This window comes from Apteryx mantelli, chromosome 1, assembly GCF_036417845.1.
Source record: "Apteryx mantelli isolate bAptMan1 chromosome 1, bAptMan1.hap1, whole genome shotgun sequence".
NCBI classification, from domain to species: Eukaryota; Metazoa; Chordata; class Aves; order Apterygiformes; family Apterygidae; genus Apteryx; species Apteryx mantelli.
The window spans coordinates 192484569-192501644 of record NC_089978.1 but is presented as its reverse complement, the minus strand read 5'-3'; the positions used below and the strand labels follow the sequence as shown (position 1 = coordinate 192501644).

The 17076-nt window shown below is 40.4% G+C and overlaps 1 protein-coding gene across 1 annotated transcript; it reads right to left on the bottom strand.

Annotated features, from left to right (window-relative positions):
* Nucleotides 1-10260: 10260 nt before the first annotated feature.
* Nucleotides 10261-16942, bottom strand: LSMEM1 (leucine rich single-pass membrane protein 1). Its single transcript, XM_013947397.2, has 3 exons — nucleotides 16813-16942; nucleotides 12909-13049; nucleotides 10261-10575 (listed from the first exon to the last, which is right to left on the bottom strand). The coding sequence occupies exons 1-3, from the start codon at nucleotides 16937-16939 to the stop codon at nucleotides 10367-10369; spliced, it is 477 nt and encodes a 158-aa protein (XP_013802851.2). The 5' UTR covers nucleotides 16940-16942; the 3' UTR covers nucleotides 10261-10366.
* Between the last annotated feature and the right edge of the window lie 134 nt (nucleotides 16943-17076).

Genomic DNA, 17076 nt, shown 5'->3' with positions numbered 1-17076 from the left:
AAATTGGAATGCTTAAAAAATGGTGCAAGCTCTACCACAGAATTTCGCTGTTTGCCTACAGCCCACCAGCTTCACTGCTTCACCTGATCCCTACTTGGGTGTGAGCTCCAGTGCAAACCATGCCAAACAACACCGTACTCATTCGGGCCGTGTTCTGCGTCAGGACATTCTGCGCTTGGGATACTGAGGCTGAAAGGCCAAATAGAATCGGGGACAATTTCCAGAGAGAGTTAAAGAAAAGAAAAACAAATACTGGTAATGCCATTGTAACCTCTTCTTATTACTGCCAGGAAAGTCTCTAGCCCCTCCACACCAATGGAGCATCTTCTCCCTTCCCAGCCATCCAAAGTAAGCAAGATACCTCCTCTGGCCTAAGAAGAGAAGGAACTACTTTTCAGATACAGCTTTGAGTGTGCCTTGCTAGAGGTAAGAGTACAGGGTTAAGAAGCTCCCTTCCCTCCACTTCATCCATGTGGAAAATGGTAATGCTAAGTCCAAGGAAAATCCTGTCCCTGTTGAACCCAGAGGGATTTTTGCTATTGCTTTAACTGGAAAAAAATATACCGTTAGCTGGTTCTTCTCACTAGATGCCTCACAGTATTTAGTACATTTATCCCATACTATCCCTTTGAAGTAGGAAAACACTACTACTCCCAGTTCACATCTGGAGATGTATAGCTCAGGGAGATGAAGGTTTAGATTCACGAAAGGCCATCATCCTGAGGGGCAGTTAGTCACCTTTCTGAAGAGCTACAGGGATTTGAGTGCCACAAAGCGTCTGTTTTGTGTCTTCCTAATCCTTTGGACGGTGTTCCAGGGTACAGCTGTAGGCTCCTTATTTCCACCTAACTGCCACTTTATTCATCTGTGCTCAAAATTGAGAACTTCAAGACTCCATCTAATTTGCCACATAACACTGCAGGCACCTAAAAACAACTTTGCAGCAAAAAATTTCCTGAACATCTAAATACTCTCTCCTGGCAATGCTGTTCAGTTAGCATCTAGTTCACAGCTAAGATCTGCCAGGATTCAGAAATGAGCTCCTTGCATGTCTCTCTCCTACAGTGCCCAATCTGCTCAATTTTTCAGAGCACATCTGATGAATCATGCTCTACGCGGGATAAAAAAAGGCAATGCCAGTACTACTGTGGCCTCTCTTGCTTTGCCCAGTAGCTTAATGGGCAAACTGCTCAGCTCTCATGTGGTAGACCAAAGGAGATTCCAGCTAGTGTTTCCTGTTTTCCAGCTGAGGACTATTTCCCAGATGAGGCCCCAAATTACAGGGCTCTTAAATGGAGCTCTCAGTGACTCCTGCTGAAGCTGTTCCATTTGCATGGGGAAAAATACATTTGAGAGAAGAAACATTTCAAGTAACTCTGTATCAGTAGTTAGGACCATCATATGAAATGTGTTTTTGTAGGAAGTATGTGAAAACACAGTGCATTAGTAGGTGGCAAGAAATTAACAGCAGGTAAAAAGTACAGTCTGTGGTATTTATAAAAGAATCCTTTAAAGAGACAGATGAATTAGAAATGAGAAACCCCATTGCTATTTTAGATACCTAACAAAGAACTAAGCTAGGGAACGTGAATCATTGGAAACTACCACAAAGACTTTTTATTGAAACACACTTGTCAGAGACACCTGGTGTTGGAAAGGAGAACCTGGACAGAAAGTTTTCCAAGTAGTTTATGCATGCCAGGTAATGCTTCTAGTGTAAGCACCTAAGTAAAGGGTTGGAGACTGGATCAACTGTTTGAGAAGAGTGTGTTACCATTCCAACCAGCCTACATAATACCTTTGTGGTTATAAAAATATGGAGCCTGCAGTCCTTCACATGGAAGACAGGAACCTGCCCTAAGATGCACAGAATCATGGCATCTGTTAGAAATAACATACTTCACTTTCTGCCATGATGAATACCTAAATAGACTATAAATACCAATCAAAATTTCCTATATATAGGAATGACAGCTTTTAAGAGGCAAGGGAGAGTTTGCTTTGAAATATCTTAGAATGCAACAGGTTATGATCCCCCCAGGACAGAGAAATCAATCAGACTGCAGCTACCCTGACAGGACTGAACCCAGACCAGAAGTTCCCCAGAAGGAAAGCTGAATACTCTCAGTAATGAGATGTCTAACCCATTTTGAGTAGATCCAGCTCACTCTGGGATATTTGAGACCTCCTAGTGAGAGCAGAAAAAGCCAGTCTGCTAGCTCCTTTGGGATGACAGGTATTGTATAATAACCATATATTGGCCATTACTGTGCCTATTTCAGCAGGATGATAGAAATTCAAACTGCTAATCCCAGATTCTGATAGAAAGGGAAAGGCTGGTCTATGAAGTATAATAGTGTCAACTTTATACTATTGGAGGATATTTACTGAATGACATGGCTTCATCTTTCCTAGCTCTGCAGAGCATTAAGTGGCATAAGAAATTCTCCATCTCAAAACAAGTGGATAGATCACTGATATAAAATTGCACCTTGCATTATAATCATTTTCAAGTGGGCCTACATCTCCCCAAAATCAATGGATATGCCTAACCCTTGTCAAAGTAATGACTTAAGTATGTGCATGCATGTCAACAACTGTCTAATAGGTTTAGTAGTATTTCTTCCCATTAGAGCATGAATGGCCATTCTAGTTGGTGGCAAAATGTCATTCTATCACAGCCCTGAAGGAAGAAAAAAGATACTAAATGGAACAGAGGGATCCTAGCTAACCATCTCTCACAGAAAACACTACCCCTTCAAGGCTCTGCAGTGTAGCCTACGCACAGTGAGGCTGTGCACAGCAGCAGCAGCCAGTGTGCTCTCCCCAGACCTTGCAGCCACAGCTCACCCACCTGCACCACCGGCCTTTTTAACCTGCAGTCCAGGCCTTGCCTGCCTGGTTCTCACTCTTTCACAAAGAGGGGACAGGCCTGGAGACGTCCCATGGCAGCGGATCTTCCTTACTCATTCTCCTGAAAGGTTGCTGCAGTGTTTACATTGAAAGACAATATTTAAAAGTTTGGGGACATTTGAAAAGACACTTACATTGTTTAATTCCTCTTTAGACTTGATTTGATCATGAGCCTCTAGGTGTACAGTTGTATATAGCAGAGTAGATTCCCAGACCTAGGATAATGAAGTCAGTAGAAACTGGATTGCAAATAATAAAAGAAAAATTTGTATTTAATATATTCTGTGTTTCTATTTTTTTAAGATATTGTTTTTGATCTGGGGAACTTTTGCCAAACCTCCCTGCTCTTATTGTATGCATAAACCTGTAACGTACATGACTTGACAATTTCCATGGAAACTGCAATAAACATCTAAAAACTCATTAAAATTGCCTTAGCATTGACCTTAGGAAAAGAAAAAAAAAAAAGAAAGCCACTGAGGAAGACGAGGCCTTGCCGAGAGCGGACGCTAGAAAGCCATGCGCTTTCGGCTCAGGTGCACGGAGCTGTTTCATTCACACCCGCGCTCGCCACCCGTGTGGCCCGGTGCGGCTCCGGCCGGCACGGCACGGGGAGAGAGCGCGCCTCGGCCTCCGTGGGTCACTCAGCCGCGGCACCACTCGTCCGCCCCCGCTCCCCAACCCTCCGAGAACCGCGGCCTGCACCGCACCCGCTGTGGCGCTTTCGGGGTCCCCTGACCTGCCGCGCAGCAGCTGGCGCGGCGGGGCCTCGGCGAGGCTTCGCCCCGCGGCCCGGCCCCTCCTTCGCGCCTCCTGCCGCCCTGCCTGCCCTCCCTGCCGCTGCCCCTGCCGCTGCCCCTGCCGCTGCCCCGGCCCCGGCCCCGGCCCCGGCCCCGGCCCCGGCCCCGGCGGCTGCGCGCGGCGCCGGCGGCCGCCAGGGGTCTCCCTCGGCCGCCGGAGCCGTTGGGCGCGCGCCGGGGGGGGCGGGGAGAAGCTGCCCTGGGGGGCCGGCAGTGCGCAACGTCGGGGAGTAAAACCCTGGTTTATCCTAACGGCCACACTCTCCTTCTGTTGGGCTGGTTTTCGTCAGGTTTCCTGTTGCTAGGGAAAGCCGCTAAGTTTTAATGAAAGGAAGATCTTTTCAAGCAAACAACACCCCCATCTCCGGGCCTGCTCACGCGAGCCTACAAACAGAAGGTGGCTGGTCACCAGCAGGCCGGCCGAGGAACGGGGGCTGTCGGCCAGGCGCGGGGGCCCGCTGCCCAGCGTTTCCGCTTTGCCGTGTGCAAGGGCTTCAGCAGAGGCTGCGCTGAGTGCCCTGGGGAAGCAGCGCTGAGAGCGCTACGGAAGAGCTTCGAAGCTCAGATGGCTGTTCGCCCTTTTATTAGTTTATCCTGATTTCTTGTTAAGGCCTCTGTGCCTCAAGGATGAGGCCTAAATGAGTCAGCCAGTGTTTATTTATACTTGCTGAATCATTTCACTAGATTTCATTTACTCTTTAACAGGATGACTCACCCACTGCCCGTAACTCAGCTGGGGCATCACCAGCGTTCATGCTGATTTTTGCGTGTGCTTCAGAACAGCCTCAAAACAGTAGTACCTCAGGGAGCTCTCTTTTATTCAACAGACTACCTTCACTTACAATATCCAGCATCAAGCAAGAAGTGCAACCCCGAATCTGCCTGGGGTCAAAGCGTGCAGGTAAACCTCTCAGAGCAAAAGCTTACAGGCAAGATTGCACAAGAAGCACTCTTCAGAAAACTTTCTTCCCACTTTACAACAATAGATTGGTTGATACTGTTTTTAAAAATTCCCACTACACCCAAAATTCTATTAAAATAATATCATGCAATTCTGTTATTTTAATAGATGGACAGGTAGCAAACTTTTCCTCTATTATCTAGCTGTTTAACCCCATTCCAGGATGCAAAAGTCAGTCTGGGTTCTTTCTTGCTCATGATCACACATTAAGGTTGTGCCGACCAACATAAAGCATCTGCGTCAGCTCTTCGATTTCCATTGTTTCATAGGTTAAAATTAGTGTAATTTCACTGATGATGCACAAAAAGAACTATAATCTGTGTCACCCTTTCTGTTTAAAAATTTGTAAAAACATTATTCTTATCACCTATGTATCTATCTGTCCATAGAGAGACAGATCTGTCCATCCTCCAGACAGAGAATCCGGAGGAGGTCTTCTCAAGAAAATGTTTCAGTGTTCCTTTCAGAAAAAAAACTAAAGCATTCTTTAATTGCTGGAAGTTAATAAATTAGCCACCGGCTTTTGCTGAGAAGCAAAGGGTTCTTGTGCGTTTCAAAATCTAATGTCACCTTGTAGACAAGCAATGTTTTTCAAAGTCAGTTATGTGGTGAAAAAGATATTAAGATTAAATGAGCAGTGCAGAACTTGGAAAACAAACCCATAATTATTAATAGATTTTTAAATTGACAGGCAATGGATTTTTAAATTGTCCTTTCACCCTTCTGAGTAACTCGGTTTGCCTCACAATGATAAATTAGCAGCCACACTGTGCTGAGGCTGTTTTCACTGGAAGGTTCTCATTACCATTCAGAGGTTTTGCTGGCTCATCAGTGAATCGTGGACAGCATTTCAGTTGCTGAAGTGTGGCCCAGAAACCAGAGAAGGAATAGAAAGCAGAGTCTATAGAAACCTCTTCTTGAATTCTGAGATTGATAGGGTTCCCAAATTAGTGCAACCTCTTTGGCCATAGTATTAATTTCTTATGTGTTTCTTGTGAAGTGACAGTACATTCATCCCCTCTGTCCTTCTCTCTAATTCTCGGTATTCTTGTTAATCTGTCAGGAAAATAAGAACAGTAGCATGTAATGGACTGAATGTTCTTTTTTCTCAATTGAAGAGAACAGTTGCCTTAATCCCAGTAGCACAAGGCTGCGATCTAAGGATTTGATCCAACTTTTATTATTTGCCAACATCTTCCAAGATAAAGTACACTAGCAAGCTACAAGAAGATTGAGTTAAACATCTTCTGGGACAGATAAACATCAGATGACTTTCAGTTGTTTGTCAAAACATGAATTCAGTTTTTACTTGCTATTTGGTGTTTGTTTTATCCAGACATTGCTTAATTAGAGTTCTAATTAGAACCAGTTGCAATTTTATTTGGCAAAAAGAACAGTTTCAAAATACAGAAGCTTTTGTGGAGCATGTTGCTTTGGAAAAGTTTCTGAATTTGAGAGCCAGAAACTCCAGTAGGACTGGGTGAAGTAAACAGGAAAACCTGGAATTTCTGATCTAAAAATGGGTATTTGCAGACAACTTGATGTAAAATATTACAAGATTTTGCTTTTGTAGAATGACAATAAATATTAGAACTTCAAAAGTTGCCATGAAATAGGATTTTTGTTCTTCAGATAGTTCTAGTTCTGACAAAACTCCTGCTTGCTGAACATTGTTCCACTGTGCTCATTTTGCAAATACCTTGACACCTCATTCAGTGTTCCTGAATAGTTTGGATCGCATGCAGCACAAAGCACTTCACCTCTAAAAGCATGTGGTTCAGTTCACTGGTTTAACAAAATCTGTAACAATCCTCCTGTTGCTTCTGCAATTTTCTCCTCTCCCTCCAGATTCAGACTACGCACTTCATTACTATTTTTACCCTTGTTCAGCTTTGTATTGTTATCAGTGAACAAAGCATTTGAAGCTTTCTCCCTAAATCAGTAGTAATAATGAATCTGTAGTCCTCTTCACTGAAAGGAGACAGCTCTCCTTTTCCAAATCAAAACTGAACTCGTACTAGGGTTTAAGAATAAATGGTGTGTTAAAATTCCAAGTATTTCATATGGTTTCTCAACCATACTTTCTCAAGAGTAAAATTGCCTTGCAGAGTTAATATAACATAAAGTAACTGAAAAATTGGAAGGTAACAAACTATTTTTCATGTTCCCAAGCAATGGCTTAAATTCCAATGGGAAAGATTTCAGTTAGACTTTAGGAAAAACTTTTTAACTGTGTAGTTAGTTAAGCACTGGTAGTGTAGTTAGAGCAGGAGACTTGTTAGTTTCATACAGTAATCCAGACTTGGGTCAACAAAATCATGGGCCATTGTGGATGTCAGGGACAACGGAGTACATTTCTCAGCAAGCTAAACAGGAAAAAAAAACATTTTGTTTACTGCTACTATCTGATCACCCAGGGATTCACCCAGCACTCCAAAAACTGTCACAATGGTGCCTTCGATGGAAGCAGAAGGCAATTTCTTGGCTAACTCTTGTTTCTCTTTGCTTACCAGAAATCCTTCTAGTATTGCCCAGTTTCATTCAGTGACAAACCTAAAGTCAAGCTGTCATTCCAGTAATGACAGTTAGTTGTAGCTGCTGAGGAAGAGAGGGAGATGAGTGTCAGTGGCATATTGTTAAGTCTATCTGAACCCTTTGTGTGTCATTTTTATGTACAGTGGACTCAGCTTTTCAGTGGCTGAAAAGACAATGACTTTGGATAGATCCCTCTAAAACCCTGTAAATGAGAGCAAAACAGAAAGAAGCTGCACTACTGAGGAGAATGACTGTGACCACTGTAAGATGAGGCTACCTACTACTGTCAGATCACCTTCCTGCACTGATAGCACTTTGTCATACTACCAGGCATTTCAAAGACTCCCAGAGAGGTGCAGTCATACAAGCATGGAGATCTTACCCATGTCTACAGGAGATAGATTGTGAGATATGTAGGACATTGGTTATGTCACATGCTATTGGAGTTCAGGGTTTACTAGTCACTTTGTAATTTATTCAGGACCAGGATGCTGGAACTCTGGAACGAGCTGAAGTTTACTTCAGGGTCAAGTTTGTGGAAAATTGTAAGAGTCAAGTTTGTTTTGTATTATTGCCAGCAGATTTGACAGATATGTTCCCCTGAAGGAGCCAGTACTTGCTTCTGTTTATAAGGAGTACTCCAGAAAGTGTTGGTGGAGTGGTTATGGCTCTCTGCTATCGAGGCAGCCATCTCAACCCTTGCTTTGATCTCATGTGGAAACTCTTTTGGCTGTAAATGGTTCTTGGTAACTTGAGCTGAGAAGTCATAAGCAGCTGTATGCAATGCTGCCCCGTGTTTCCCTTGTATGCCCTGGCTCCAGCAATGGATGTGCTTCAACAGCGCTAACAGGATGGGCTTGAAGAGTTCCTTGGACCTCTGCACTTTTTTAATCACTGATCTTGATCACTGCCAAGTAAAGAAGCAATTAAATATGAAAAGGATGATTTGGAAGCTCAGTCCTGTGTGATCCTGAGCGCTTCTGCACACTGTTAAGCCAAAGGTACACAGCACTTTACAGGATCAAACCCTGGAGGGGAAAAAAAAAAACCCAACACACTTGGAGAGATACAGAGATACAAATAGTGGATTTTTTGTGATTATTGATTGAATAACTAGATTAAGAGTAATTAAGGACAAGATCAGAGAGATTAGGACACTTTCATTTCTTTGGGGACAGTTGCTGTAGCACAGATTTTATTTACACTATCTCCCACCAGAAAAATCTGTAGACTATTGGTGTCAGTTTCTAGTAAACCACAGACAGCTCTCATAGCTGCAGTTGCAACGCAGGATGTGACAAATCCACGTGTTTGATATGCACTGAATGCCAAATACTAGAGTTGTTTTTCCCTTGCTAACAAGTATGGATGTGCGTCAGTGTGAGACAGGAGCTTGAAAGCAGTTACAGTAGCTACAAGATGAGTGGGAGAGATGAGAACTTAATTCTGTCATTAAAAAGCAGCTGACAGCTCAGGGCAGAACAGAGAAACAACTCTGCAAGTGTCATGTTTTTAGTCTTAGGTTATTTTTTCTTTCATCCTTTACCACTAACAGCATGTACCAAAAGACATTCGTTTTGGGCTTTTAGGGTTTGTTTCCTTACAGCTTGTTCTACACTTACTTTCATCATTCTGTGTTGGCAATATTAAAGTCATCTTTATAACAACTACTTGTGATGTCCAGAGGAACTAATTATGACTCCAGATGGGGATTAGCAGCAGATGTAATAAACTCTTAAAATCAAGCCTTACAGTTTTCATGTGAATGACTTGATAGCAATATAGCAAGAAAAGAAAACTGGGGCTCAAGAAATAGAAAGAAAGTGCTGTAAAACATAAATGTAAAGCAAAGCATTCCTATTGGCAAGTTGGTCCAGCTGAATCGGAGTAAATCCAAGTAGGGTCATACCAGAAAAGATCCCTGGAGCTAGTTCTTCATTGTCATTCATTCTAACAAAGGAGACTGCAATGCAAACTGTGGAGTTTGGTAACATCTTTGTAAAATTATCCAGAAGATATGAGAAGAAAGCATTGGAGGAAAAAGAGGAGAACCCAAAGTAAAAGAGCAGGTGCTGGACATACTCCAAACAGTGACAGCTACCATTGTGCTGTTTTGACAGGAGTAACCAGTTTGTTTATTGGTAACTGAAGAGGCTTCTTTGTGTGCGTACTAACAGAAGGACCTGAAGACTAAAATGACAATGCTACCCACCAGTACCTTGTGTGATTGCATTTTTGGGTGTCAGTCTGCACAACTGAGTGAAGTCAGAGTGAGAAAGCATCAGGTCCTGCTTTCACCCTCTGAGACACTGCACCATCTTAAGAACATGAAGGCTCAGACCAGACTTCCATCTGGCCCAAACCCTGTCTCCAGTGGTGGCCAACAGTAGATGTCGGGAAGAGCACAAGAACATGTGATCCCACATTACCTTATAAAAGCACTTGGCCTTCCCCCAGAAACTGCCAATAAATACTCAGTACAGCATATTTGTGTTGTTGTGAGATAGGTGTTACCAGACTGAGTCCTCCAAACCCATTTCCTGTTTAAGACAATATGACATCAACTTTCAGTCAAGACTAATTTGGGCTGAATATGACATGTTATGAACAGGTTTGGTTTTAGTTAAGTTTGTCTTTTTCTTAAGTATTAAGTCAATATATTTAGACCTCAGAGTAAGGCACACTACCAAGCTCCATTGAAGAACTGGTTTTATTTATAAGTTATGGAATCCTCAGTTACCCTTAAATACAAATAATAAACAAGCAAACACAATTGTTCCTAAGAAACAGGAGAATGATTAAGTGAATAAGGTCTTGATGGAATTATTTGAATAAAAATCACTATTTTATGTGGTCATTCACTTACATTTAAAGTAAAACTAAGTCCCTAACCCTCCAATTTACTATGCACAGGGAATCTGGAACTCCTGAAAATTTTTTGTCAATCCAGTGCTCAATGTAAATGATGTGGGCTTGGTTTTGAAAATCTGTATTCACATAAAACAGGACCAAATATTATTTTCTAATATTTTTTCATTAAAATGTCTTTCCCAGTGTTTCTGTGACCTCATCAGAATGTTTAAGTAACCTCTGTGTCATGTGTGAAAATATCTGAGTGCCTAAATACAGTGACATTGAATTTCATTGCAAAGAAGATCTATTCTCCAGGGATTTTCAGCTCAGCATGGGTGAATAAGTACTCATGAAGATCAGGAGTTGGTGTGAAGAATTCTCTCTCCTTTTCCTTAATTCCTGATTGATTTAGATGCTTTAATATCATATTGTTCATTTTCTTAAGCTCTTCTATAATCTTCTTTTCAAATATTAGTCTGCTTGATAGTTGGTCCATCTTGTTCCTAGTTTGAACTTGAAGAGGGAAATGCACCACATTAAATTAGCAACATTTAAGTCAAAAGCATCGCTATCCTCTCTTGCATCCCTGTGGGAGATTGTATGGAAATTCTGATGGGTAAAAACAATAACATGAAAACAACTGCAGAATCTGATGATAAAAAGTTATGCATCTGCTACCACTGCTCACCAGATTCTTTTTCTGCTTATTTTCTGTTTTATTCAGTATAGTGCAGAGTAATACAATCAAATACACTGGCTCAGACAGGTTCTGCAGTCTTCATGAACATATTTATTCCATTAGTGTCCACTGGAAAATAGCTTATTTGGGGACTCCAAGATGCTATTTCTGAACAGTATATATCTGTATTTTTCTAGAAGTACAATTACAAACCCTCACCGAGACCTAAGACTCCCGCCATATCGCTTGATTTCCTAAAGCATGTAGATTAAAGGAGAATTATTGCAGATATTAGCATTAAGAGGCCAGTTTCCTCTGGAACACCAGTAAACGGTATCAGTCACATACACATTTGGACCCAATTTTATTCTTGCCTTCTTAAGTTTACAAACTTTACCCATGAGTTTGAAGCTGACAAAAGCTTAAGTCTAATAGTGCCAATACAAAATGAGTCTATATCTATGGATTACAAACATAATCTGAGATAAACACTACTGGAAGTTCAGTTCCAAAAAACACAGGCCTCTACCAACCTGAGCCCAAGCAAACTCCTTTAATCCCTGTCAGTAGCATATCCACTATTACTTACTTTATCATTTTTTCCACTAGAGGGGCACATTACTCATTCATTTATACCAGGGCTGTACTTTCAGCAGCTCCCAGTCAACCATATCTGCAGTTCAAGTATAAGATATTTTTATTCAGGTTTTACAACCATGCCACTTAAGATTTCCTTTGTGCTTTTCACTTTTCTGATGTTTTGTCCTTTGAGAGCTTGTGAACAGCTTCAGTCAGGGATTGGGATTTCCTGTTTAAGAAGGAAAGTGAGTATCTCTGCTATGCTCCAGCGAATATCCTACTATAGGGGAAGAAATCTTGATTTCACATGGATTCCATTTCTTTAAAAATGGACTTATAATTTAAAATAATTCACCTCATGCTCTCTTCAATAAAGTTAGCACAGAAAGCCCCAAGGTGGCAAGGGCTCCATGAGCCAAGGTCACCTGTAGCCATGTGCTTAGCGGTGTTAGCCAAGCCAGCCCAACTCAAGCGGAACAATAATCATATCTACAGACTTGATGCTACTTGCCAATTTTGATACATCTCATCTGCTTTTTGTTTCTTTTGTTTGAACTTTTCTTAGTTCCAAACAATTTCCAGTCAGTTCTTAGTTTGCAGCTCTCAGGTCTTTCTGAATAAAAGAAAATATATTCATGTAGACCCATTTAAATGTTAGCCTCAGCATAATTCCAACTTCAGTGGAATGACACCAAGACTGAGTTGTCTGGAAAGAAATGGAAATTGTATTTTCAAAGCATCTCATCACCATACAATCATCTTTAAAATGAAACATTTAATTTCCAGTCAGCATTTTCAGAAACACAGTTTAACCTGGCTGAGCTAAGTTCTTTTTCTTACTGCCTCACAATTAAATGCAGGGTGCCTAAAGCCTTCCTTTTAGGTGTAGATTATATTGCTGTCTTGAATCTGGCCTCAACTGATAAAGCACTGTGAAAAGATAAACTAACTTTTTAAAAAAGTCATCCTACCAACCTTGCTGAGTTCAGAGTAGCTGAGACAAAGCAGGAGCCTTTCTTTCTTGTCTAATACAATTATTCATGTCAGGAGGGAATGGGTTCTAGGTTAATATTGGCACAGCACTATAGAGAAACCATATTTTTCTGTGGTTGAGGGAGCAGATCAAATAATTTCCCTGTAGCGTATATCAAACCTGAGGTCTGCCTACTAAATATGTGCCACTATGTATTTTGGAAGCTATCTATTTATCTGTTCTTTGCTTTTAGTTCTAAGAAACCTCTCCAGCATGTGAGGTAGAAGCTGCATTGGATATAAGCACAAAGAATAAGAGGCAGTATTAAAAATTACTTTGCAGTCATATACTCTGCCCTTATACACAATGCCCTCATCTTGATAGCTGTTTAAGCTCACAAAGCCTTTGCACTAACAACAAAATCATGCCTTTTAGCTCAGGGAGTAAAGGCCTGTGCTTTTATACCCAGGACCAAGACCTGGTGTCAATAACCAGTTAAAGCCTTTGACTGTGCAAATACAGGAATAACATATTATAAGGTAGAATTATACTTTTTGACAAGTTCTTCTTTCATCTGGCTCTAATTTTTTAAGAACCACAGTTTGTTTTACTTACTTATTAAGAATATTACGAATGAAACAAGTACCAAACTGACAATCAAAGTAAGAATCAAGGTGACGAAGAACAAACATTGGTTTCTTATGTTGCTCCATGCCATGTATTCTCCAGTACCACCAGTGTTCTCATCTTTCTCATCTGTTATGAGATGACAAATTATTTTGTGATAAAATACATTAAGAATGGTTAGAATAAACGTGACAAAATGCTCCTGGCTCCAAGCAGATATGATCCAAAATATATCCTAATTTTGGCCAACAGACCTCACTTCCTGTAATATTGCATGAGAAGGGAAGAAACCAATTTTATGAGCTCAGCTTGAATTTGGAAGTATAGAAAGTATAGCTGTTGGAATATTTTAATAAAAATATTTTTTGTTGTTGAAATACACTGTTTTGTTGAAGCTGAGCAGTTTCATAAAGATCTACTGATTGCAATGAAATTTTCATCAGAAAGCTTTCTAAGGGCCTGAATGGACTCTACCTTTTCGAAAAAGAAGAGAGCGAAAAAGTCTTACTGAAAACCTGTGTACAGATTCATCCCAAACATTTGTCCTCTAGACTGGTTATTTATCTATTTGATGGTAGAAATATCCCTGGGATGACTAAATTCCCAAATTAAGCAACTCAGTTAAACTCCTAATGTTGAATAAGATGAATGTAAGTTTGGACTTTTTTATCTTAAATGTTTTGTATATTCTTCTTCTTCTCTGAAAACATTCTGAAGGTTTTGTGGTTTTCATTCCAACAAAAAATGAAGTATATATCCTCCAAACTTGTCACAAAATGGAACAGACTCTCACATATGTTGTCCTTCAAGCACATGAAGAATGAGGGGAAATAATGACTAGTAGTAGCTATGCTTCCCTCAAATTTGAGTGGCAAGCCAGTCTACTGCTCTTTTAAGAATGTGTTGCATAAAGGAAAAGTCAGCAGGTTCTCTTATAAAAACAGTTGCAATCAAATGAAAAGTGGCAATAAGCCCTAAAGGTAATGGGGAAAGTCAAGTGAACACCTGGAAGAGGTTCATTTGAATATCAAATAAGTTCATACTTCACAGAACCACAAAATGGTCGAGGTTGGCAGGGACCTCTGAAGGTCGTCCCCAACCCCCCTGCTCAAACAGGGTCAGCTAGAGCAGCTTGCCCAGGGGCGTGTCCAGTTGAATTCTGAATATCTCCAAGGATGGAGACTCCATAACCTCTCTGGGCAACCTGTTCCAGTCTTCAACCACCTTCACAGTGAAGAAGTGTTTTCTTGTTTGTGCCCATTGCCTCTCATCCTGTCGCTGGGCACTACTGAGAAGAGTCTGTCCCCCATCTTCTTTACACTCTCCCATCAGATCTTTATCAATATTGATAAGATCCCTCGGAGCCTTCTCTTCTCCAGGCTAAACAGTCAAGTCGCAGCTCTCAGCCTCTCCACATATGAGAAATGCTCCAATGCCTTAATTATCTTTGTGGCCCTACTTGAGCCAGAGTTCTTTAATCCCAGTTTTGCATACAACTTTAAACTATTTCCAAAGGTTTGGGTTTATTTATTGTTTTGGAGGGAGCAAGGAGCTAATGTCATTTCATTTTGATGTTAGTCTTATACATGCTAAAATAACCTTATAATTACATGCAAAACCAGATTAACTGTAATTTCTTCTATAATTGCTCTCTTGCTATTTTGAAAGGGAAAGTAGCATGTGCATCTATGAAAAATATATTTCTAGATTGTGCTCTGGTTTTATCTGGTAGAAATCTTTTAGGTCTTTGCAACTGAGCCTGTAGTGATAAGGCTGAGGGAACAATGTATATGCCCTAATGGGTCTTTAATGATGAACAAACCTGGAGCTGAGCAATTCACTGAACTAGTAGGAGGTCTCTGGGAATATCTTTGCTTTTCTTTATTGCATTTAACGCTCCTGCCGGCGGCTAAACTGAAACTTTTAATATTTGTTTTTTTGGGGGTTATTTTTATTCCCTTAGCATTCATAAAAAATGCATTATGTACTAAGTGCCTGCACCAATATTGCTTCCTAGTCAGAATAATAAGGGGAGGAGGGCTGCTGGTACAGTCTCTCAAGCACAGCAAGCTATCGATGGAGTTCTCGGAAACGCTCCACACTCGCTCTGCCTAATGAACACTTCTTACTACGCAACTGGCTAAACATGCCAGACTACAGTATTGTAAGGAATCAGTGAACACGGATTCCTGCCAAGCTGCAAAGAGCAAGACCATTCTATGATCTGAAACATAAATAAATTGCTGCATGGCTCCAACTAAACTAATCAAAAGGCCTTTACATTTTAAACAGCTTTTAACATGATTGCTAGTGTGTTTAATTATGCCAGGTCATATTAAGCTACTGAACAAAAGCAATGTTCTGTGTACTGCAACACTTGAAACATCATTTCTAAACCAACCTGGGCATCTGCCATAGCAATTAATAGATCATCCACAAGCATTTAGTATTTATCGGAAAGTGAAAAATACTCCACAAATCCCACTGATTTTCTGGCAAGAGAATCAGAATTTTATATACACTGCTGAATAAGACAGCTAAGGACTGTGAAAATTTCATTTTATACATTTTACTGGTAGGATAAGATATTTACAGAATGTCCAAGCTTTAGAAGAATTAAAAATATGTATTTTAAAAAGAATCATCCTCGAAGGAGCCAAAGCACTTTACAAATGGATGCATAAACTACATCTTAGGCTACCTTTGTTCACTGATGAAATGTAGTGAGGAGAAAGCACATAATTATTTTACAGAACCCTACATGATTACATAAAATTTACTTGGAAAGTAAACACTGCTCTATCAAAACTACAAAAGGAAGCAAGATGGCCACGCTACAAAGAGTTTCTTTGACATCGAAACTGAATGATCCCATGTATTTTTTGTAGTTGTTGAAATAAGAATATCAAGATAATCTACATATGAAAATAAAGTAGCTGATGTCTAACATCTTTGCGTTGAATCTAGAAAGTAGCACGTCTCTAGTTACTTGCATTAGGAAAAATCAGAGGACTCAGAAGCAGAAGTGTAGAAAGGCATTCAAGTCCTTTGACTAAAAGGATGATTAAGTTATGGGCATTTGAAACTCACTTAAACGTTTCAGTCGAATTTCAAAATTTGCCATTAAACTAAGGGAAATAAAAACAGATTCTAATATTGTCATGTGGAACGCTGCCAAAGAACTCCAGCTTTTAAAATGTTTTCAGATCACAAATAACTCAAGTATATCTTAACTATCACTAGTTAAAAATATTCTTGTTGCCACAAGCAAAGATAAAAATCATATAAAACCAGCAGAACTGGGAGAGCCCATATCTGAAACTGTAAGCAGAGAGATCTGTGAATTAGAATCCTTAAAAGTCTCACAGAGTGTTTCAGATAACTGGTTTGAGTCCTTAGGAGATGTGTCTTAAAAGAAACAGCAGAAATTCACTGGTGCTTCTGTTGTCATGTGTGAATTTTAGTGCTTGTGAAGAGTCATGATGTTATTCATGTAATAGGTATATATTGGGCAGCACTAGAGAAATCATCCTGCAAAGAATCACCTGATGGATCTAAATAGAAATGAAGGGCAAGTTCAGTCTCAACAGTGAATCCTTAGCCAAATGCAGGGATTGCCAAGAATTTAATACCAGTAATAGTCAACAGGAGCAGCTAAACCATTACTCTCATTTAGCTATGGCAACTTCTGTCTGTTGTGTGTAAATGATGCCATTTGCAATCCTTTTCTTATATTTTTCAGCACAGAGCTTGACATGCACATGTTGGCCTGTTGGGCTGCTGACATCAGTGGAGCACAGCAGGGCTTGCCTTTTCAAATGCCGTGCATAACTATCCTTCATGACCTACTGGGTGTGCAGCAAAACCTCTAAGCATCATTTATCATACGTACCTAGCACATGTTGGGATTCATCTGGACAAACATTTAGTTTGTTTAGGTTATTTAAGGAATCAACTACATAAAGTTTTCCCTCTTCAGGAGTATTGGGCAGGTTAATTTCCAAAGAAGGCCTCTCCATTATATCTAAAAAAAAATAAAGAAAGTTAAAACATGGATCTTGAAAGAAAGGGTCACTCAGTTTGTAGCACTTGCTCTTTATTCTTGGAGATCTTTGATGAGTCTAAAATTTCATTTTCACATGATATTTGTGCTTGC